Source organism: Hypomesus transpacificus, chromosome 18 (genome assembly GCF_021917145.1).
Source record: "Hypomesus transpacificus isolate Combined female chromosome 18, fHypTra1, whole genome shotgun sequence".
NCBI classification, from domain to species: Eukaryota; Metazoa; Chordata; class Actinopteri; order Osmeriformes; family Osmeridae; genus Hypomesus; species Hypomesus transpacificus.
This window is the reverse complement of record NC_061077.1, coordinates 11,515,028-11,537,715: the sequence shown is the minus strand read 5'-3', so window position 1 is coordinate 11,537,715 and position 22,688 is coordinate 11,515,028. Positions and strand designations below refer to the sequence as shown.

At 48.8% G+C, this 22,688-nt stretch overlaps 1 protein-coding gene across 6 annotated transcripts in view; it reads left to right on the top strand.

The window, feature by feature from the left end:
- Nucleotides 1–22,511, top strand: part of fmnl3 (formin-like 3) — a 25,662-nt gene extending 3,151 nt beyond the window's left edge. The window contains exons 2-26 of one of the 6 annotated variants that reach the window (XM_047040666.1): nt 5,208–5,291; nt 5,434–5,514; nt 5,709–5,785; nt 7,913–7,996; nt 8,474–8,620; nt 10,092–10,206; nt 10,478–10,554; nt 11,453–11,546; nt 12,721–12,795; nt 12,889–12,999; nt 13,133–13,282; nt 13,824–13,925; nt 14,178–14,559; nt 14,914–15,006; nt 15,109–15,233; nt 15,389–15,591; nt 15,697–16,000; nt 16,084–16,164; nt 16,306–16,435; nt 16,609–16,769; nt 16,954–17,055; nt 17,751–17,843; nt 18,004–18,127; nt 19,755–19,802; nt 20,866–22,511. In XM_047040666.1, the coding sequence (XP_046896622.1) occupies nt 5,208–5,291; nt 5,434–5,514; nt 5,709–5,785; nt 7,913–7,996; nt 8,474–8,620; nt 10,092–10,206; nt 10,478–10,554; nt 11,453–11,546; nt 12,721–12,795; nt 12,889–12,999; nt 13,133–13,282; nt 13,824–13,925; nt 14,178–14,559; nt 14,914–15,006; nt 15,109–15,233; nt 15,389–15,591; nt 15,697–16,000; nt 16,084–16,164; nt 16,306–16,435; nt 16,609–16,769; nt 16,954–17,055; nt 17,751–17,843; nt 18,004–18,127; nt 19,755–19,795 (3,036 nt within the window). In that variant the 3' untranslated portion in view covers nt 19,796–19,802; nt 20,866–22,511. Of the gene's footprint in view, nt 1–5,207; nt 5,292–5,433; nt 5,515–5,708; nt 5,786–7,912; nt 7,997–8,473; nt 8,621–10,091; nt 10,207–10,477; nt 10,555–11,452; nt 11,547–12,720; nt 12,796–12,888; nt 13,000–13,132; nt 13,283–13,823; nt 13,926–14,177; nt 14,560–14,913; nt 15,007–15,108; nt 15,234–15,388; nt 15,592–15,696; nt 16,001–16,083; nt 16,165–16,305; nt 16,436–16,608; nt 16,770–16,953; nt 17,056–17,750; nt 17,844–18,003; nt 18,128–19,074; nt 19,204–19,754 lie in introns of all 6 variants that reach the window. The other 5 variants (XM_047040662.1, XM_047040663.1, XM_047040667.1 and 2 more) reach the window with 5 other exon arrangements.
- The last annotated feature ends 177 nt before the right edge of the window (nt 22,512–22,688 follow it).

Below are 22,688 nucleotides of genomic sequence, written 5' to 3'. Positions count from 1 at the left end.
TGTCCATCTGAACCATGTCTCAGCTGTGTGTCTGTGTGTGTGTGTGTGTGTGTGTGTGTGTGTGTGTGTGTGTGTGTGTGTGTGTGTGTGTGTGTGTGTGGTGACACATGCTCCTTCCATCCATCCACTGGATAGGAACTCCGTATCCACTATATTACTTCCCTCTCTGCTCTCTTCAGGGATGGAGTGATGACAACCATGTCCAGCGTCTGTGTCCAGCAGTGTGACAGGCTGAAGTAGCTGGGAACAGTCATTTGGGGCTGGTTGAAGCTTAACTTTTTTTACAACCTGTGTGTCGGCATGTGTGTGTATGCATGTATTATCATACATGCTTTTGTTACATGTTACTGTATGTGTGTGTTTGTGTAATGCACACCCTCTGGACAGAAGAACACACATCAAGAATCCCACCCATTGTGCTTCTTTACTGGGCTACCTAATGACATATGTCACTGTGACTCACCAATTTATACAGATTTAGCCCAAACACAGCACTTTGTTGGACTTGTTGATGTCTCGGAATACACAGCAGAGGTCTTGAAGCAACAAACCGAAGTCTGGAAACCAACCAAAGAACCCAAATAACAACAAATCAGGACCAGTTCCAAAAGTCCAGCTCCAGAAATACATGCTCGCTCATTTCCCTGTTGTTATAGCAGTCCAAGGTCAAATTCAAACAAAGGAAACCTGCTTGATAGGAGGATGTGTTTGTGTCCGAGGGCCGGCCAGTGCTGTGTCAGTGTCTGCCTCGTCTTATCCCTGTGTAGGTGTTGAAGTATGGGAACGATTTGGGGGAGTGGGAACACATCCTGTCTCTTCGCCATTGGCTTCTCTGTGAGAAACTGAGAGCTACAGAGAGGAAGAGCAAGAGAGAGGAAGATAAAGAGAGAGAGAGCTGCTGGCTCCAAGACAGGTCAACCTTGAGAGCGTTGTGGAGTCGCAAGCTATACATTCCATGACTGCGGATTGCTTTGCTTTCTGCTCGCCATGTCTCTGCTACACTGGGCCCCTCATGATCATTCTCATCTTCCTCATCATCCTCATCCTCTGCTGTGGAGCTGGACTGGACCTGTCTGTGTGACAGGACCTGTCAGTGTGACTGGACCTGTCTGTGTGACAGGACCTGTCAGTGTGACTGGACCTGTCTATGTGACTGGGCCTGTCTGTGTGACTGGACCTGTCTGTGTGACAGGACCTGTCAGTGTGACTGGACCTGTCTATGTGACTTGGCCTGTCTGTGTGACTGGACCTGTCTGTGTGACTGGGCCTGTCTGTGTGACTGGACCTGTCTATGTGACTGGGCCTGTCTGTGTGACTGGGCCTGTCTGTGTGACTGGCCCCTCTGTCCTGAGGCCCTCTGATGGCTCCCCCGGCCTCCTCTTTCTCTCATCCAACTCCTCATGCGACCTGACACCCGCTCTCAAGCCTTGTCCTCCTTCCTCCCTTCCTCCCTCTGTTGTTCTCTCTCTCTCTCTCTCTATCTCTCTCTGTCTTTCTTTCTGTCTCTCCCTCGCTGTCTTTGCTCCGTGGCAAATGTGTGACTTGTGCAAAGACTCTTCTCCTTTAAAAAAAAAAATCCTATGGTTTTGGGGCTGAGCTGCCCTCTTTGTGTGTTTCTGTTCTTTATTTCCTCCTCCTTTCTCCCCCCCTCTCTCTCTCTTGTTATTTCTTCCATAGCAGTCAGTCTTACACTTCCCCTTTCATTTGCACTTTCCAACCCCTTTTGTGTAAGTGTTTGATTTGTGTGTGAGAGAACTGAAGAGAGACGGAGGAGTGAGGGGAGAATGTGTAAATGTGTCTTCTGCCTTGAGAATCCCAAACTGCTTGTAAAAAATGGTTAGCCACAGAGCAATGATGGACTCAAACAGCAATCTAATAAACAAACATGTGTATCTCTTCATCTCACGTTCTGTCCAGTCTCATATTAGGACTGGCTCTATGCTTGTGTGCCAACAATGAAGCATTCATTATTTTGATAGATAATGGTGATGGTGAAACCAGTTGGTCTTGTTGGACAGTAGTGAATTGGTCTCACCGCCCTTGGTGACTCTGAGAAGTCAAAATATTGTCCCTGTCCACTGGCTGTTGTGCTTAATAATGTGGTATTGGGTGGTACAATAAATGAACTGCTCAAATGTCAAACAACAGGAATTGCAAGTCTTATCAAAACATCGCAAACAAAGCAACGCATTCACCCCTGTCTCAGACCAACTGCAGGTCAAACAAGAACCTCCCTCGCAAAGCAAAGGTTGTGGGCAGAATGGCACAGTCACAAGCACCAGACATTTTTGTTGAGTTTTCTAATCCCAATCTATTTCTCCTTCCAAAATTGATTGTCCTCAGTGCTGGCCTGCCCAAAGGTTTTTTGAAAGTATGTATTTTCTGGCTTCTTTCTTAAATACAGGAAGTAGAAGATTGTATCATTGGATAGCGGGTGAAATGAAATTAGCTTAATTGGGTTACGTAGCTCCAATTATCCAATCTATCCCTCGAAGAAACATCCCTTCCTTGTCTCTGAAAGACACAACTAAGGCTAAAGAGACAGCCCTGCTTCACCCTTTCCAACCTTACAACCCACACACACACACACATTTACATCACCTCAGGCAGTAACTGTTGGTATATTAGTACAGTTGGTTGTTCGTGGTGCTTTAATGTATTCTTTTTTAAGACCCTCTTTGGAACCCAGTCCAACTTTCCACATTACACTTCCAGTTAATATTACTTTCAGAGTTTGATCTTATTTGATATATCTCTCAGTATCTCTCAGTGACTGAGTGACATGTGCTGCATCAAATCTTTCCTCTCCAGGGTCTAAAGTAATAGGAGACAGCCCTGTCTGTTTGGTCTGTCACAGTCTGTGGCCTGCACAATTGAATTAGAAAAGTGAGCTCTGCTCTTTGCGAACATGGCCTGGGGTTCTTCCCTGATCTGCAGTAGGGGGTCAAGTGATGGGTGGGGGGGTCATTCTATGGCCCTGGGCAGAGGCTGGGTCGGAGGCTGGGTCGGAGGCTGGGTCGGAGGCTGGACCAGAGGCTGGACCAGAGGCTGGACCAGAGGCTGGACCAGAGGCTGGACCAGAGGCTGGACCAGAGGCAGGGTCAGAGGCAGGGTCAGAGGCAGGGTCAGAGAGGTGCACGTATGGTCTTAGCCTGATGATCAGCAGCTTGTCTGTACAGAGGTATAAACGTGACTCCTACTTACTGGGATTTGTAGTCCTCACAGGTAATAGGGTCTTAAAGATGTTGAAGATACTTTATGTCAATCAGAGTGACTGCCTGGAGAATCCACCAGTCTCTCTGCTGGACTGCCTCGTCTTATCCATCCTTGTTTAAGCTGACACAAGTAAACACAAACATGCCAGGCTGGTTACCCGCAAGTGTCATCCGCCTTATTTGTTATTGTCTGACAGGACATTTAAGCAGCATTCTTACATTTTGCGGTTATCGTTTCTCAGCCTGTCTTGACAAGTAGATAGACCAACTCCCATCCCTTCCATAATGAAGGAAAGAGGTTGAAAGATTGGGACTGGGTCGTAGGGAACAGCCTCACCCCTCAAGAGAAAGATGAGGAAAGGGGGAGGATAAGGAAAGGAAGAGAGAGAGAGAAAGAGAGAGAAAATTTATAGCAAATTTGTAACCATTATAAACAGGACGCATTCCTCCTATAATTCTGGACATCTGGAATGCCTGGCCTTTCTCTTTTTTCCCCACTGTGTGGGTTTTGGAAGGCGAGGCTTGTCAGCAAACCCTAATGCAGCCTTTCGTCTCTGCCCTCCCCATCCAGCAGAACACACAGCTTCTCAGGGCACCGTGTGCTGTTTCGTTTATGCCCATCTTTTTGGCTGGTTTTGTCGGAGACTTTCAAAGCACTGGTGATTACACGGTCGCCGTTTAGGACCGCAGATGCGGTTTCGAAAAGGTCCAAATCCCAAGTGTTTGTTTAGGCTACGGTGTCGAAGCATTAAGTCTAGCCTTTGTCTAGTCTGAGGAAGCTCAGCACCATATTATGTAAAGCTCTGCAGACAGGCTCATATGAGTCATCTCAGGCACCCACATTAGTCTACTGAACAGGAGCGATTTGTGCCACAGCTCTCATGCCTCCAGTCAGCATGATTCATGTACCAACGGACGGAGATAAATACGCCCCTCAGTGGAAAACAAATCCAAATACCTGCATGTGATATACCACATCTATGAATCACACATCAGCCATCGAGCCTTAGGAAGAATTCTGCGAGTTGAGGCATCCGCCGCCATATGCTAGGAAGCATATGTGTGTCTGAAACACAAGGGGCTCTACATGTGTCTGAAACACAAGGGGCTCTACATGTGTCTGAAACACAAGGGGCTCTACATGTGTCTGAAACTCAAGGGGCTCTACATGCGTGTTAGCGTGCCTGGGCCGTGATGTGTTGAAGTTGGGGTTGGGTCAGGGGAGAGGGTGAGTTATAGCTGGGGGTTAAAGGTCAATCTGACACGCAGTCTGTGGTGAGACCTCGGGGAGGGGACGCGGTGGATGTAGGCGCAAACCGGGGCTGGTGAAAAAACAGCCCTTCATGGCTCTTCAAAGAGAAACGCTGAGGCCATGCGTTTTCAGGAGGTGGGCTCACCAGCTCATAACATTGTTACACTTCCTCATCATTTTAAAAGATTTCCAAGTTGACCTTTTTTTATGAGGCGGTGACTCATACCAGGAAGCCATTACTCCAAGTTCAGGGTCACGTGACCCTTGTTTATGTTTTCAGTGGCAGAGACATAAAATGCTTAACTGGGACGGTCTCAAACAAATTAGAGCAATTATGTTAAACTGCTTCATTTGAGCCTCAGTAAACATTACAGCCAGGGGCCTTTGACTTGTGTGGGGTTAGCTGCTTTATGGCCAGAGTTTGCTACATATCTTCCCTCAGATAGGTCACAGGCTTCTGTAGTCAAATGTGCAACGTTGGCTTAGAGCTACAGATTTGATTTCAGCGAGAGTAAGGCGGATTTGGATGATCTCACGAAACAGGATGTTTAAAGTCAACACAGGAAGTGAGGTCATTTTGCCGCAATCCAGATTGTGTTATTAACCATTGCTGACCTATTGGAGTCAAGGGCCTAAAAGACACTACACCGACTCTAACCCATCATCCCATGGCCACGATTAAGATAACAATATGACCTGTTTAAGCTAATGAAATACCTTCTTCTCTTTTTGGCTTTCAGAATTCCATGAACTTGCCCCCTGACAAAGCCAGGCTCCTTCGACAGTACGACAACGAGAAGAAGTGGGACCTCATCTGTGACCAGGTTCATACCACCGTGTCATCATCACGCTCCTGTCACACCACTGTGTACATCTGACCATCTGTACCGCCTCGTTCTCTCAACCAAATGACTTCGCTTGATACATAAACTGCGTGTAACTCTGTCCTCTGTTGTCGTGTGTTAGGAGAGGTTCCAGGTGAAAAACCCGCCTCACACCTACATCCAGAAACTGCGAGGGTATCTAGACCCTGGAGTCACACGAAAGGTATGTCCACCGGCGATGACACACTGGGCTCTCATCCTGTATCTCATACCAGCATTCTTTCAGACAATAGTGCTGTCTGATGGCCCTGCACGCTCTCCTTAAAGCAGGCCTTATCTGCAGACAAACCTGGATGCCTCTCTCACTTTATCTCTTTGTTTGTCTCTCTCTTTTTTTTTTTTTTATCTCTGTTGCAGAAGTTCCGCAGACGGGTCCAGGAATCCACGAAAGTCCTGAGGGAGCTGGAGATCTCTCTGAGGACAAACCACATTGGGTGACCTACTCTCTTCTCACCTTTCAGCCAATCACCTTCCCCATTTCAAACTCTGTGGCACCGATCAGATCCCTTTCATCACTGTCCCTCTGTCTCTATGTTCTACCGTCAACGGAGATCCCTCATTGTTACCCTGTTAGTTCTGGACCAATTTAGGAAACGTTCTATACGCACACGGCCTGCGTCGACACCTTCTTGCGTAACATAATAGCCGGCAGCCTTAAGTAGGAGACATGGACATCATGACAATCGCATAGGAGCCAAAGGAAACCAGCTTCTTTCTTCATTTTTCCTTTTCGAGAAAGGGCCTTTCTCTGTTCTTCCTGCTCTGAGGGCCCCGGAGCCCTTCCTGGTGCCCAGATCTCTGCTCTATTGTTTTTTAGACTTGCCAGCCTCCGCAGCGCTAAGTTCATGGAGGAGTCCTCACAATGCCCAGATGGTAGTCATTGTTGCCGCTCGCTCCACTCCCCTCCGTTGTAGGGAGCAGGAAGCTTTGTTGTGTACGCCAGAGGGACAGGAAGCCTGGCCGACCAGGGCGAACCCTGACGGAAAACAAAAGCACACAGACGCACATAAGCGTAGCCAGGCGAACGCGTGGGGATTTCAATCAGCACCAAACCACAGACACACCGCAAATTTGGAATTCGCACAATGGTGCAAGATAGACATGAAGGGATGCAGTCCCACTCATTTACTAATATAACCCAGTCCCCCCCGCTCTGCCGTTCTCTCTTTACCCCTCTCTTTCCAGAGTGCCACAGGTACTCATTGTAAATATGCATAAAAGCTGACATTAAGATGAAACCAAACACCGAAACCAAACACAGAAGGTCTTTTCATTTTTCATAATAGCCAGGATGTGCCAAGAATAACTCGTAATATTTGTAACCTCATCAATAAAATTCCAGTTCTTTTGCTTTTTCCCAGAAAGACCCACGGTAGTGGACATGCAGGCTATTTTCAGAAGGCTTTGCTGTGTTGGATTAAGTGTAGCAGGGCCCTGTTTATTGCCTGTGTGTCTGAATTCTGCCCCATTCGATGTGTTATTCCTTGCATTGCCAAGACAATCTGAAATAGCATCTGGTCGGACAGGAAAAGAAAGGGGGAGACAGAGAGAGAGAGAGAGAGAGTCAGAAAGAGAGAGAGGGGGTAAGATTGAGGGAGCAAATGGGGGATGGTAGACAGGAAACCGATGTTCAAATGCTCCTCCCCCATCCCCTCTGCCCCTCTGCCCTTCCACCTCTTTTCCCAACCTCGCTCTCTCTCTCTCTCTCTCTCTCTCTCTCTCTCTCTCTCTCTCTCTCTCTCTCTCTCTCTCTCTCTCTCTCTCACACTCACTATCTCTCGCTCTATACTGTTTCTCACTCTCTTGCTCACCTCTCTCCGCCCCCCCCCCCTCCCACTAACTGGGCTTCCTTCCTGGCCCATCATTGGTCAATCCAGCCAGTCTATGTTTCCAAATAGTCCAGTCTCTCAATCCGGCACTTCCTGAGACTATTCTAAGAACCTTTTACCCCAATCCTGTGCTGTGTTTTCTAAGGGGGGCTGGAGAGAGCAGGGGTCTTGGGGGGGGGGGGGGGGGGGGGGGGAGGCAGACTAAATACCGTGACTGTCAGGGGTTCGACCTGAGCCCCAGTCTCTCAGCCATATGCCTTCCACATTCTTTCTCTGATCGCAATGGGAATTCCTTTGTTTGGAGTTTTTTTCTGCCCCGTCTCTCTCTCCCCTGAAAACTGTGAGTTAAAGAGAGGAAATCTGAAGCCGTGCTCTCTCTCGTTTACTTTCCATTGCAGCCCTGCCAAGTTATTTCTCCCTGTCTCCCTGTCTGGGGGAGGGTGAAAGGGGGGGGGGACCCCATTCTGTGCAGCCTATAGTCCAAACGATACAGACACCCGAATCGTTGGCCCCTTTCGAGGTCTCGGGGACGAGTATACTGTACTTAGCTCTGAGTCCCTGCGCCCCTCTCCTCCTTCTTCTCCTCCTGCTTCTCCTTCACCTTTTTCCTCTTCCTCCTCCTCGTTTCCTGTCCCTCCCTATCCCCCCTCCCCTTCCTGAGCTGAGGGACAGGGCGTGTGCTGGTGAAGCTCTGCGACCTCTGACCCCTGGTCTCTGTCCCGCTCCACACAGGTGGGTCAGGGAGTTCCTCAACGATGAGAACCGAGGGCTGGACATTCTGGTCGAGTACCTCTCCTTTGCCCAGTGTGCAGTCATGTGAGTACACACACACACACTCCGACACGCACTCTACGCTACATAATGCACCTCCATAGGGAAAGATAGTAGGTTGGCGAAGGTGAACTGCTTTCTAGCCGTGTAAATGGGCTTTTGAACTGGTGGATCAACCTACCTTTTGAATGTGCTTGAATGTGCTTGTACTGTTTGCTGCATACTTGGCCATCATGAATGTGTTGCTAGACATGATGCTGTGTGGTTAAGCACTGTTTTATGGCCAGGCTGATCTGTACTTGGCCTGTGAAGGGAGCTGAGGTGTAGTGTTGTTGTTTCCGTTGCACTAAGCTTCGCTGCGCAGCAGTCTTGCTGTGCGGTTCCCAACATAACCTTGGCTCTTAAGCTGCGTTCCAAACCTAACTTTCCCTCAACTTCGACCCCTCTCCCGTCTGCCCTCCCGCCATCCCGACTTTGCTCGTCGACGTGTCCTTGCGTCCGTTTGTCCGTCCCCCGCCTCAGGCTGGATTTTGAGGGGCTGGAGATGGGAGAGGAGGGCTCCCTGGACAAGACTAAGTCCTGGAGCAGGTCCATCGAGGATCTGCACCAGAGTGTGAGCCAGCCCTTCTGCAACACGTTGGTCCGCTCTGCACGTCAGTCTGTCCTTCGGTACGTATCGCCCCCCCCCCCCCCCACGCTGAGCCCTGGTTGTAACCGCTAGCCAGCTACGCTGCCGCGCTACGCTAACCCTGTTTGTGCCCTTAGGTTTGGTTGTTGCTGTAGCATTAGCATGTCTTCTGGGGGGGATGTGATGACTTTCAGCTGACAGACAAGGGCTTGATTGATAAGGAGTGATGGAGATGGTGAGGTAGCTCCTGATTAACAGAGGATGGCCCTCCTCTTCACCTCTCTCTCTCTCTCTCTTTCTCTCTCTCTCTCTCTCTCTCTCTCTCTCTCTCTCTCTCTCTCTCTCTCTCTCTCTCTCTCTCTCTTGACCTGCTGCACCCTAGAGAGAGACAGAGAAGTTCCCTACCATCCCTTCCATTCTTTGCACCTGGGGCCCCCCACCCACCATCCCCACAAACACCACCACCCGCCCCTACCCTCACCCCCCGCCTTCATCCTTTGGTCCCTCCATACATACTGTATGTGTTTCTCCTGTCCTGGCCCAGATTACAGCCAGCTGTACTGGGCTACACATCTGGTATGCATGTTTCTCTTCTCTCTTTCCCTCTCTTTCTTTCTCGCCCCCCCCCCCCTTTTTCCCCTCTCTCTCTCTCTCTCTCTCTCTCTCTCTCTCTCTCTCTCTCTCTCTCTCTCTCTCTCTCTCTCTCTCTCTCTCTCTCTCTCCCTCTCTCTCTCTCTCTCTCTCTCCCTCTCTCTCTCCATCTCTCTACCCTCTTCACACACCACACACAGTGAGGAGAGCAACAGAAGGCTGGATAGAGGGGTATGATTGAAAGATCCAAGGTTCCGAAGCATAAACATGAAATCCTTAGACTCAGACTGATGACTTGGAGATTAGGATGCTGTACTTTCAGCGTGATACAGCGGAAGGTAAAAGATGTGCGACGACATGAAGCTGGTAATAAGCGAGCGAAGGGGGAAGGAAATGTGGTGAGAATGTGCAGTTGAGAGAGTGAAATGGTAACACAAAGAGACACCACGATGGAGAGTTTACAGAGAACAAATAATGTGTTTATTATTGTGCCACAGAAGCTGTGTGCGTATTTACGTGTGTGTGCGTGTGTGTGCATGTGTGTGTGTGCATGTGTGTGTTTGTATAGACAGTACATGTGTGCAGGATGAGCAGACCTCAATCTGGTGATAGGTTGTCAGGAAACCATCGGCTTCAACTTCCAGTGTGTGCATGTGTGACCACACAGGCCTTTCACGTTCTGCTCTTTCTGCCAGATCCCTGACACACTTTGTAGCTCGGTGCACAAACCCCACAGTCACATGGGAGCCAGACACACACACTGTGCAGCTCGCTGAATCCAAGTCTTACTTCCTAGTCTCCACCTCTTGCAACAAAATAATCTTTTTATGGTGTATGACCTTCAGACACTGGCGTTGGTGTACCATCATAAGTGCATGTTGGAAATGTTTTTGTGTTGTTCACTTTTGCCCCCCATTGCAGCTATGGAAACAACACAGCAACAAACAGCAAAACCATCAAGAACTCCCGGCTGGTCAGTCAGAAGGATGATGTGCACGTGTGCATTATGTGTTTAAGAGCAATCATGAACTATCAGGTATTTAACACTCACATGGTTTGTGCCATTTCTTTAGAAAGAGCATAGAACGTTCTAGAATGTGTCCCAGTCTATACGGTTCGTGTGATGCATCTTGTCATATTACGTTTCCTCTGAGGAGGGAAAAGTGTGATGATGTAATGCTGCTTGTGTCACCTGAGATGGGGTGAATGGATGTGCAGAGACTGACAAACACTCTTTTTTTTCAACACCACATCCTCTTCTACCTACCTTTCACTTCCTGTTCTCTCTGCTTAACCTCTCTCCCCAGTATGGCTTCAACATGGTCATGTCACACGCACACGCGGTCAACGAGATTGCGCTCAGCTTGAACAACAAGAACTCACGGTAAATACAAATGTGTTTTAGAGGTGACCGTCCCTCCGGCCTGTCACACGAGCAGAGGATTGGAAATGGGATTGGAAACGGCCTCCAGTTACTATGTGTGTAACTGATAGCCCACATTGTTGAGGTCCCTCCTCTACTGTAATTATCCTGTCTAATAATGCATCGACAGTTCACCCACCCTCTCCCATAAGAAATGCTATGTCTGCATGGCTTCAGAAGGCTTAAGGTTGGGTCAAACAATGGAGGAAACCCTTCAGTTCATGTGATCCTCCCTCCATTCATTCTCCATGGGGCTCAGCCTCGTCTCTGATGTGGGGGATCAGAGCTGTGCAGTCAGCCTGTTACAGGAGTGTTTACAGCGGGGAGATTAGTGGTAAACCTTGGGATCTGATCACCTGCTAATGAGACTACATTTACATTTACATTTAGTCATTTAGCAGACGCTCTTATCCAGAGCGACTTACAGTAAGTACAGGGACATTCTCCCCGAGGCAAGTAGGGTGAAGTGCCTTGCCCAAAGACACAACGTCATGTGCACCGGCCAGGAATCGAACTGGCAACCTTCAGATTACTAGCCCGATGCTCTACCCGCTCAGCCATCTGACTCCCGAGACTAGGGAGGCCAAGCACTTGAAAAGACGTGAAAAGCCTTTTCCCTGTGTGAGTGGGGCCCTGAACGTATGGATTAGGGATTAGAGTTTCAACTTTATGATTGATGTTAACATACATCATTATCAACATAGACCTTCACATGGCACGTTACACAGATCCTATATAGTGTCCATTTGGTTTGAGAATGCGTCGTTACTAAGGTAGTCAAATGTACGGAGCCAGGACTGAGTGACTTTGAACAGTTTGGATGTTCATGTGTGTGTCTTTGTGTGCTGTGTGCCAACAGGACAAAAGCCCTGGTCCTGGAGCTTCTAGCTGCTGTGTGTCTAGTCAGAGGAGGTCACGAGATCATCCTTTCAGCGTTTGACAACTTCAAAGAGGTGCGGTATACCCTCAGGCTAATCCATCCACCAAATCCCAATGATGACATCAACAAAGTCCATCCCAAAAGCACACGCTTTACAGCCTCCGAACCGCTGCAGCGCCGCATTGTTTACCATGGCGCCTTTCCAAAATGTTGTCAACTCTGGGAGAACTCAAATATATCCTGTCAACTCATAAAATGGCACAGTCGTTTCCCCCCGACTCCAATGGGGTGCATTAGCGCATGAAGGGGCCCAGTGTAGAGAGGAGTGAAGATTGAGGAGCTGTGGGGATTCGAGCATGCAGAGGGTGTAAGCAGAACCCTACAGTGGTCACTCCAAGGCTATTAGGCTCATTAAGGCGCCAGATGTGAGTGAGGTGACCATGGGCAGTGATAAGGATCTATTCCCCTGGCAGGGGCCAGTGGACCACAAAGGTTTGCTTAGCCTCCTCATTTCTGCCCACATATTCATCTAAATACTGGAACAAGCCAATTACTCAGCAATCCTAGCCCCAAAACGCTCTGATGGCTAATCAACTGGCTAGTCAAAACAATGTGGGTGCCACCACTGTGCAGTGGTATTTCTAAAACGCTACTGTAATTCACAATGACTGTTTCTCAATGAGACTTTTCAAGATGGCCATCCATTCCAGTTTGTCTTCTTAATTTTTTAAACCACTTTTGAGTTGTGTTCATTGCGAAATAGCATCTTGCGGCCATCACATCGGGATCTAGAAGGAGGATTTGGTATTTTTCCATTTATTAAACACTTTTTTTTTAGGTTGAGAACATTTTGTTTGTTTTCCTTCTCTCTTTCTCTCCAGCTTGTTTGTGTGGGAGTCTGGAGAGATCTCTATCCCTTTGCCTTATTTTGACTCGCTCTCCTTCCCATGAACTCCTATTATTAGGAAACATTCTCACTGCTAATGGAGTGTGTTGACCTCAGCTTACTAGTCAATGTTCAGTTCAACCTGAGGCGCTGCTGTACATCATAGCAGCTCTGCATTGTACATTTAGCATAAAGCTAGAGAAATCAGGTGCTGAGGAAGTACAGATGTTAACATTTCTGCAATGAATAGAGGAAAGCGACCTTTGTACCTTTGTGACTTATGTTTGACTGGCTCTGCAAATCACAAACACATGTTTTCCAAGTGCATCGCTCCTGTACCTTCATGGACTTTACATTTCAGGTGTGCAAAGAGAAGCATCGCTTTGAGAAGCTGATGGACTACTTCCGGTGTGAGGATGGAAACATTGACTTCATGGTAAAGGCACTGAGTCTCCTGTCCAAACTGGGATCATCTATCTGGCTGTGCAGGCTCGTTCACAGAAACCCAATCCTTCTGTCTGCCCCCTAGGTTGCTTGCATGCAGTTCATCAACATTGTCGTACACTCGGTAGAAGACATGAACTTCAGGGTTCACCTGCAATATGAGTTCACCAAGCTGGGACTGGATGACTTCCTGGAGGTAAGCAGGCCATACTCTGTAAACCGACACCTTGACTAAGAGGTAGACATGCCAGTGAACCGTACAGGAACACAACGCTCTGCCACAAAACCAGAACTTTGAAAGATTGATTTGAGCTTTTCCTCCCGTGCAGAAATCCAAACACACCGAGAGCGATAAGCTGTCCGTGCAGATCCAGGCCTATCTGGACAATGTGTTTGACGTGGGTGGGCTCCTGGAGGATGCAGAGACGAAGAATGTGGCCCTGGAGAAGGTGGATGAACTGGAGGAGCACCTATCCCATGTAAGAACTTCATGAACTAAACTATGGACTTTAGGACCCTGGTCATTTTGAAGTACTCTCCAAACAGTTGCATCTGTATCGCTACAGTGTGAATTCAGTTGAAAATCATGTCATTATTTATCGGCAGTTGCCACACTATCCCACACAGCATAGCAGAACTGAAAAGGTTGAATAAAAAGGTCACGGACATACTGTCATTCTTGGAATAGTCTGACAAACCGTGCTTTCATGAGGCATGGCATTTAGGGGGAGGATGAGGGCCGAAAACTCCCAAGAATTCCTCTGAAACCTGTTATCAGTTCTAATGCAAAAGTATAAGTTGTGTCAGCCAGAGTTTCATGCTGTCATGCTGTTTTCCTGGGGTTAAATCTAATTTCTTATTAATGCAGCAGAGTACTGAGAAGTCAGAGTGAGTCTGGGCGTTCTGGTTGATTCTGGATCAATACGTGAATCTTCCAGCCCCTCTGTCTCTATTCCTCCGCTACTCTCTTTCCGTTGACTTTCCGGGCATGCTGTGGTTCTCTGGTCCTTCTGACTTCAGGTGACGGAGAAGCTCCTGGACGTGGAGAACGAGACGGTGATGAAGGTGGCCGATCTGGAGAAGCTGCTGCTTCAGAAGGACAAGGACCTGCAGATCATCAGGGTGAGCTGGTCGTCACGACACTACACGTTCACATCCACAACACTACACGTTCACGCCGCATTTACCCCCATTTATCAACGACGTTCATCTATCAACGGCTGCGTTCATCATCTCCATAATGTAGCCTCGATCCCAAAAGGCTCTGTAGTCGTATCGATCAGCAGGAAACGGGATAAAAACCGGCTGGATTGTGATGTGTTTTTTTCCCCCCGTGGGCGTTGTGCTCTCTGCCTCCCCCTGGTGCTGGTGCAGGAGACGTACGAGTCCACCAACACCCAGGTCAACACCCTGCGCAGGGTGATCAAGGAGAAGGACGCCGCCTACCAGAGGCACTTCAACATCGAGAAGCGCCTGCTGGAGCTGGAGCAGCAGGGGACCATCCGCCTCCGCAAGAAGCCCGACGGGGACATCGCCATCGAGCCCCTGGTGGGGGGCGGAGGTGGGGGCGGAGGTGGGGGCGGTGGCCCTGCGGTTCCCCCGGGGGATGTCGGGCACTTTTCGTTCGGGGCCGCAGCCAGTCTGACTGGTCCGGTCGGACCGGGAGGGCCTGAGGCCGGCCTTCCCTCAGCCACGGAAGCCCCTCCACCCCCACCACCTCCACCTCCTCCCCCTCCGCCTCTCCCCTCAGCTTCAGGTACCGCTCCATGACTTACTGCCTGGGTATACATCGGGTCAGATAGTGGAGGGCGGTAGGGCGATAGGGACACAGGGTTACGGATGAGGTCAGGTGACTCAGGTCTATTTTCAGTGATCCTCTAAGCTCAGCTAGGTTATGGGTCATAGCAGGGCCCCACCAGTCGAGACAGGAAAAAGGACATTCAAAGGGCGCTTCCTCTGAGTTTGGGTACAGAAAGATTCTATTGCATACACAGGGAAACAGCTGGATGGACAGCCATCGCAGGCTAACATTGTGAATGGTGGTCCAATGTTTTTCAGACTGATTTTGCTTTACTGACTACCGAGTATTGATGTGTTTCATGAATCTCAGGAGAGAATGCACCAATGCCCCCACCACCCCCTCCTCTGGCCCCACCCTTACCAGGAACCTCACCCTCTGTCATCCTCAGCTTGGGCCTATCTGGTAAGAGCTGAGCAGTTCTGTCAGGAGTTGTCATGTTCAACATAGCACACCACAACAACCTTTCGTTTCTACCTGCATAACATGTACTGTGTTGGTGTGCAGCTATCAGGATCAAGAAGCCAATCAAGACCAAGTTCCGTCTGCCCGTGTTCAACTGGACCGCTCTGAAACCCAACCAGATCAACGGCACTGTCTTCAATGAGATTGATGATGAGCGCGTCCTAGAGGTGAGTCCAAAAGAGCTTAGTTCCTGTGCAAACTCCTTATATCACACACACGTCACACGTATTTTACACATCATAAGATCACCAAATGGAAATTAGGATATCATTTGAAAACTGCCGTTGTGTTGACCGTGTCTTGTGTGTGTGTGTGTGTCAAGGAGCTGGACCTGGAGAAGTTTGAAGAGCTGTTCAAGACCAGAGCCCAGGGTCCCATAGTGGACTTTACCTGCACTAAGAGCAAAGTGTCCCAGAAGGCTGTCAACAAGGTCAACCTGCTGGACGCCAACCGCTCCAAAAACCTGGCCATCACCCTCCGCAAAGCCCACAAGAGCACGGAGGAGATCTGCAAAGCCATCGAGAAGTACGTCCCATCTCTGATCTCAGGATCACGTTGTTACACCCTCACTGTTTTTCAGCGTGAATCGCGAATGACGAGGGAGAGTGACGATTCATGTGGGGTCCGCAGGTTCGACTTGAAGGCCTTGCCGGTGGACTTCATGGAGTGCCTGATGCGTTTCCTGCCCACGGAGACGGAGACCAAGATGATGCGTCAGTACGAGCGGGAGAGGCGCCCCGTGGACCAGCTGGCCGAGGAGGACCGCTTCATGCTGCACTTCAGCAAGATCGAGAGGCTCACCCAGCGCATGAATATCATCACCTTCGTGGGCAACTTCTCGGACAGCGTCAACATGCTCACCCCCCAGCTCAACGCCATCATCGCCGCGTCCGCCTCCGTCAAGTCCTCGCCCAAGCTGAAGAGAATGCTCGAGGTGAGAGTTCATTTCGGACTGGTTGTGTCTTCGGGAACTTGTATGTTGAGGGTGTGGATATGAATCCGTCTGTGTTTCCATAGATCATCTTAGCTTTGGGAAACTACATGAACAGCAGCAAGAGAGGTTCAGTGTACGGGTTCAAGCTGCAGAGTCTCGACCTGGTAAGTTTGAGCCCAAAGGTTCACATCTCCGAGAGGTGCTGCTGTGAGTCCTCACAGTTAGAACTTCCTCTTTGGTAAACAGGATTTGGTTTTTAAAAGTGCCCGGCTGACGTTTCCCCCGCGTGTCTCTAATCGGAACAGCTGCTGGACACCAAGTCGACGGACAGGAAGATGACTCTGCTCCACTACATCGCTCTCACGGTGAAGGAGAAATACCCGGAGCTCGCCAACTTTTTCAACGAGCTGCATTTCGTGGACAAAGCTGCAGCAGGTGTGCCGACAGACCCCATCAGGCAGCAGAAGTGATATAGAGAGAGAGAGGGGAACTCTCTACCACTCTGTGTTAGAACTGCAGGCACCGGAATCATGCACCAGAATCAGGAATACGGACTCGTATTGAGATATGTGTGTGTTTTGGTGCTTTGTGCACGTGTGTGTCTGCAGTGTCATTGGAGAACGTGTTGCTGGACGTGCGGGAGCTCGGGAAAGGCATGGACCTGATCAGGCGAGAGTGCAGCCTCCATGACCACTCTGTCCTCAAGGGCTTCCTCCAGACCAGTGACACCCAGCTGGACAAGGTGCAGAAGGACGCCAAGATGGCCGAGGTACGCGCTTTCGACCCCACAGATGAAACACAACCAGGAGCCACACGTCTCCCTTGACACATCACATCAAAGCCCAACACACACAAACACAGCTCGATCCCTGACGTGAGCCTGAACCAACTGTTTTTTTTCTTCATGTTTACAAACATTGGGCCCCACTCACTCCCCTTTCATCCAATCCCAGGAGGCCTTTAACAATGTGGTGAACTACTTCGGGGAGAGTTCCAAGACGACCCCTCCGTCGGTGTTCTTCCCTGTGTTTGTGCGCTTCATCAAGGCCTACAAGGTGAGGGTGAACCCCTGATTCTGTCTCTCTACTCTCTGCCATGGACCAGGTGGGGCCCTCTCTTCAGGGGCCTCTGGGAATGTCCCCAGGGTTGCTAGTCAGGGCGCTGTCTCTGTCTTCCTCCCTGCCTCTTAGTGCAGGGCAGAGAGGACTGTGTGTGTGTGTGTGTGTGCCACAGGACGTGCTGTGGAGTCACAGGCCAAATAACAGGAAGGCCCAGCTGGGCCTGTGCTCAGAGCAGCAGCTGGGCTGTTTAGACTGGGCCTCCTGCCCCCCTCCTTTGACCTCCTGGGCCGCCCCGCCCTGCCCCTCCACACAGCGCTCTTCCTGGGATTGTTCTGGGGCTGGATTTATGGACCTGCTTGAGGAAACGTGAAGCACAAGGATCCGTTTGCGTGTGTGTGTGTGTGTGCGTTCGTACACATGGGTGTGAATGTGTGTTTTCCTGTAGTGAAGTGTGTTCCTGACTGTCTTATGTATTTTCCTGTGTGTATGAATGGGTGTGTGTGAGAGTGACAGTGACAAAAGATCGATGACCGTTCATGACGGCGTGTCCTCAGCGCCAGGCCAGTTTCCTCCAGTCTCGGGGCTGGTGTTTTGTTTCTGCAGCTTGGCTCGGTTGGAGTTTGGACTGTTGGTTTGTCAAGCCGCAGTCTCCTCCCCTGAGCAGAGGCCATTTTTTCTTTGTGTTCCAGGACGCAGTGGAGGACAATGACCAGAGGAAGAGGCAGGAGGAAGCCATGAGGGAGAAGCTACTGGCACAAGAGGCCAAACAGCAGGACCCCAAGGTAGAGCGCACACATCTCGACATGAACACAATCAACCCTGCAGGAAAACACAGCGTCTGACATCAAGTTGACAGTTCAGGAACCCTCCTCGACCCTACAGCTAAAGTGTCAGGATGTGACCCGTATCCCCTTCCTGCCTTCCTTCCTCCTCCTCCGCCAGGTCCAGGCCCACAAGAAGAGACAGCAGCAGAACGAGCTCATCGCGGAGCTGCGTAAGAGACAGGCCAAGGACCACCGGCCGGTGTACGAGGGCAAGGACGGCACCATCGAGGACATCATCACAGGTGGGCGAGGCAGGACCCCCGCCGGGGGCGCCGTCGGCCCCAGGAGGCCCGGCCCCAAGATGACCGTGGTGCTCCACTGCTCCGCCCCCCTGCAGTGCACTCTGTGCTACGTAGTGCAAAGTCAGGCCTCACCACGCCCAGACCACACTGGGCCACAAGGCAGCAAGCCTCTGTAGATAGCAGCCTGCTATGTCATTCATGGAATGGAACCAATCCCTTTTTTAGCTAATTTTGTATAAAGCATATTTTGTGTATAAAGTCCTTCACGAGAGAACGAGTGGGAAAAAGCAAACTGTAGGCAAAAAAACTGCCAAAAGCTAACAGAAGGCTCTGCTTTGGCAGTAGAAGTAAAGGAAAAGATTGCTGCTACTGAGCCCTGTACTGTTCCAGTCATTTAAATACACATGTATATAGGCAAACGTTGGATCTGCCGTTGGTGTCATGAGCTTCAGTCATGACGGCCCCATGCTTGGATGTTGGTGGAGGTGCAATGTCTCTCCCATGTGGCTTCCACCCTCAGGACAATCAAACTAACCATCTTACCCGTGTCTCAGCCAACTGTTTTTAATCGACATCTGAATGCAGCTGAGTGTTCTCTTAACGTTGTGTTATTGATGTGAATGATGCCTCTTGTCTCCCTACTACCACCAGTTTAAATATCTAATGACATGGGTTTGGGGCTTGTATAAACATCACATAATATAAACCCACATACAACAGTGTAGCTACACTGAAATTCCTGTCATCCAAGATGAATAAGGGGGAAGTGATGGAGAGCTAGTGGTAACAGGGAGCCCCAGGTCCTGGCCCCAGGTCCTGGCCCCAGGTCCTGGCCCCAGGTCCTGGCCCGCGGCGGCAGGATCAGAGGACCTCCTGGATGAAGGGAGAGCAGCCATCCCAGGCCAGGTTGTGTGTCAGATGTGACGTGTTGTCTTCCCTCCCCTCAGTGCTGAAGAGCGTCCCGTTCACGGCGCGCACCGCTAAGCGCGGCTCGCGGTTCTTCTGTGAGGCCAACCTCTGTGACGACTCCAACTGCTAGCCCCTCCTCCCCTGCCCCTTACGCCAAGGTTGTCCAGGTGTCTCTCGTTAAACCGCCCCCCCTTCACATCTGACCATGCATGCGGCATGCACCCCCCCCCCCTCCCCCCCCCCCCCCCCTCTGTCACTCCACCCACCCCTAAGACTGGTCCTCCTCCCTGTACTAACCAAGGCTGTCATTGGTGGCCATGTGGACTGTATGATCTACCTCAAAAGTCCTCTACCTGGCATCTCAGGATAGACGTTAGCCAAACCTCTTGAGTGCTTAAACTGACCTTGCCTGATCATGTTCAAATATCAATATATATATATATTCTGTATATATTTGGTAAAATGTGAAATGTTTGTACGCCGACGGAAGCATCTAGCATAACATGGGCATGGAGATGGATGCTAGATGTACTCCACAGCTTGACAATCTCATCGGCCATCTTAGATGTTTGCACAAAGAGGTTTGTCTAGATCTCTGGTCTGGTTCAGACAGCCTTGTTCCATATGACTAACGTGGTGGTTTGGGGGTTTTCCCTTTCTAACACTGCACCATCCTTTCCTCAACCATTCCTCCTCTTCATTCTATCTACCTCTCCAGCCCAACAGAAGATTAATGACAGTATATATTTCCAGTCCTAAAGCTCGGGTAAGGAAGGCAGTCTCACGCCCCAGCCTGCTTGGCTCTGAGCTCATGTCTGCCTGTGCTGTCAGCTGCTTCAGCAATGCGCTTCAGATGCAGAATACTCTCCACAGCAGACACAGCTAATCTGAATGATAGTTTGACAGTGGACAATACAGAGCTTCCCCTAACAGTGCCTTTGCTGCTATGACAATCAAATAGCCCCAGTTATAAATTGTTCTTCCGCATTTCAAATGGTCTTAGTCTCCCTTTCCCTAAAGAGAAGCAAAAGTTAAAACCTCAGGCCTTTTTCCCCCCCACCATCTGTTTTTGCCTTCCAGGAAGGATCCTAAGAGGTAGTATAGTTCCAGGTCTTTCTACTATCCATTGTTCCAACTCCTCAGGTCACCTCCATTGTCACCCCCCCATTTGTGTTGCATGTTGTCAGTGTCAATCCCCCGCTCACCTGTCAACAGTGTCTGCCATGTTGTGTCCTTGCTAACTGTGTTTTGCGTTGTGCCAAACAGCTCTGTGGTCGACAAGCTTCTCGGGGTTACATGTAGAGAAAGATCAACATGTTTACTCATAAATAATCATAGGATTATAATCATAGCCAACATTTGAGATTGTTAGGTGGGTGTTAGCCACTCTCTAGCACAGAACCTCCAGGAGTTTGTTGACTGCCATGACTGTATTCTGATCAAACTGTTGAATGTTGTGTTGCTACTGTGTCTGTGTCACAATTACACAATGAATAAAATCCAATAGCCTTAGATTCCATTTTCAGTAGTGCCATTCTTCCACATTTTGGTATTGAAATTCAAAGCCATAGGATGTAGTCATTCTCTGGATGATTTCTTCCATTTCTTCCAATTAGTATTTTTTCAAGATATACAAGTCATCCACATATGCACATAGTCATACACCATTCTGGCACCTTCACAGAAAATGACCAAATAAGTTTGTTTGTTGTTACCAATTCATGTAGTCCCAAACCTGAGATTGACTCCATGATGGGACCAGAGGTTGTTCCCCGTGTTAACATGTGTCCTCCCTGTGTCTCACCCCTCTCTCCCTCACCCACTCACAGATCTCCGCAGCCAGCCTTTCCTGCGAGCCGACGCGCTGATCCGGAGCGGCTGGAAGAGACCCTAAACCACTTGTTTCCACCCTCTAAACCCCCCTACCCATGTTGTAACCCCCTCCGTGGTCCCACCCACCCCTGAGGCTGCAGCTCACAAAGACTGAGAAGGGCACAGGAGTGAACCAATGACCCTTATCTCACAGGGGTATTTATTTATTTATGGAGATCCTTAATTGAGATTCTGAAGGAGCAGGTGTACTAGTAAAAGCACAGACATCAGGTGGGCTACTCTCCTCTTATTGAAAACACTCTGACACACACACACACACACTCAGAGTTGAAGATGGAAACTGCAGTGTGTCTGCGCTGCACGCGAGAATTGGCAGAGATCTAAGAGAGCTGGGCCAAAGACAGGCTGATCTCACCAGACTTCTGGACACTACGGACACACGAGCCTTCCAAAGCGGATCTTCACTCCATCATCATGCCTTTCCAAACATTGTGCAATCCTAGGAAGATAGAGACTGGGAGGCCGAGCATACAGCGTGTCTCCTTAGATCTGGAAAGGCTGCTTCACACCATCCTCGACTTGCCTTCACAAGACATCCTATTACAGGTTTTAGAAGACATATGATCCTGATTGTTGGAAGCAATTTACTGAACATACCTAGACTGAAGTATGTTCCATGTTTCAGTACAGCCTACTTTGGTCATTATCTTTCATCTAGGAGAAAGCTCATTCACTCAAGTCATTGATTTTTGTTTCGTTTCTTAAGACAAGCTAGCCAAACCAAACTTCCTCTTGTGTCTTTCTTACTTTGCTAAAGAAGTGCCTTTTGTGTAGACAGTATTATTGTTTTGTGAATCAGCCATACTTTGTATCCTTGAAGTCTTTTGGTTCAAGATTGTATGTTTAATTGCCTTGTATTATAAAGTTTCTGCTGAATACTGTAAAGTTAATATGCAATGGATAGAAGTTAAACCCCTGAAACAATAACTTAAAATGATTCAATTCAGTTCAGTTTCTAATTAATCTCATGTCTTTCCTAAATTCTTCTGGGTTTTTGACATTCCTTTGTTTGTGGATACCTCTCAATTACCTCCTGGGATTTGGACTCACACTTAATCAAACCCACAGCCACAACACCTTAGGGAAGAGCTCTGTTTATGAAGAAGAAAAAATAACTGTCAAGTTGGTCTTAACGATGTGTACCTGACGACACTTTCTGTCCCCCTGTTGGTGACACATAGGAAGTGATTAACAAACTGAATGAAGATGATTCTTTAATGACTGTTACGTTTACAAGTTCCAGAAGATAAACTTACCTGAAAGAGGAGGTATGCATTCCTTTTCAGAGTCCAAACATGTTTTTAAAGCTTTCTGTCTTTCAGGGTTATAAAAATGACATTTCCGTTTTTAATAGCCATCGAGGAAGCAAAATGATTGTGCACTCTGAAACTTACAATCTGTGTGTATCCGTATGGCATTTCCGGTAAAGGGACAGACCATATTACACTACTTACAATGCCTTAACTTTGAATGAGATACTTTTATGGTGGACATTTTGATCATGTTAATGTACATTTCATGCAAATCATTGACTCAAAGCCTTTCTATGTTTGTTTTTTTAAAGAATGCAATTGTGCCTCTTCTTACTTGTTGTATGTCGTCTAAAAGATCATTTCCACCCCACCTCCTCCATAATAAACAGATTATGTGACATAAAATAACAGATGTCTCCTCACCTCTGACTATAAGACCTAGAGGATGTTGAGAAACAGTAAATGTGCCTTCTTGTTAAATGCATTTACAATGTATTTACAGTATT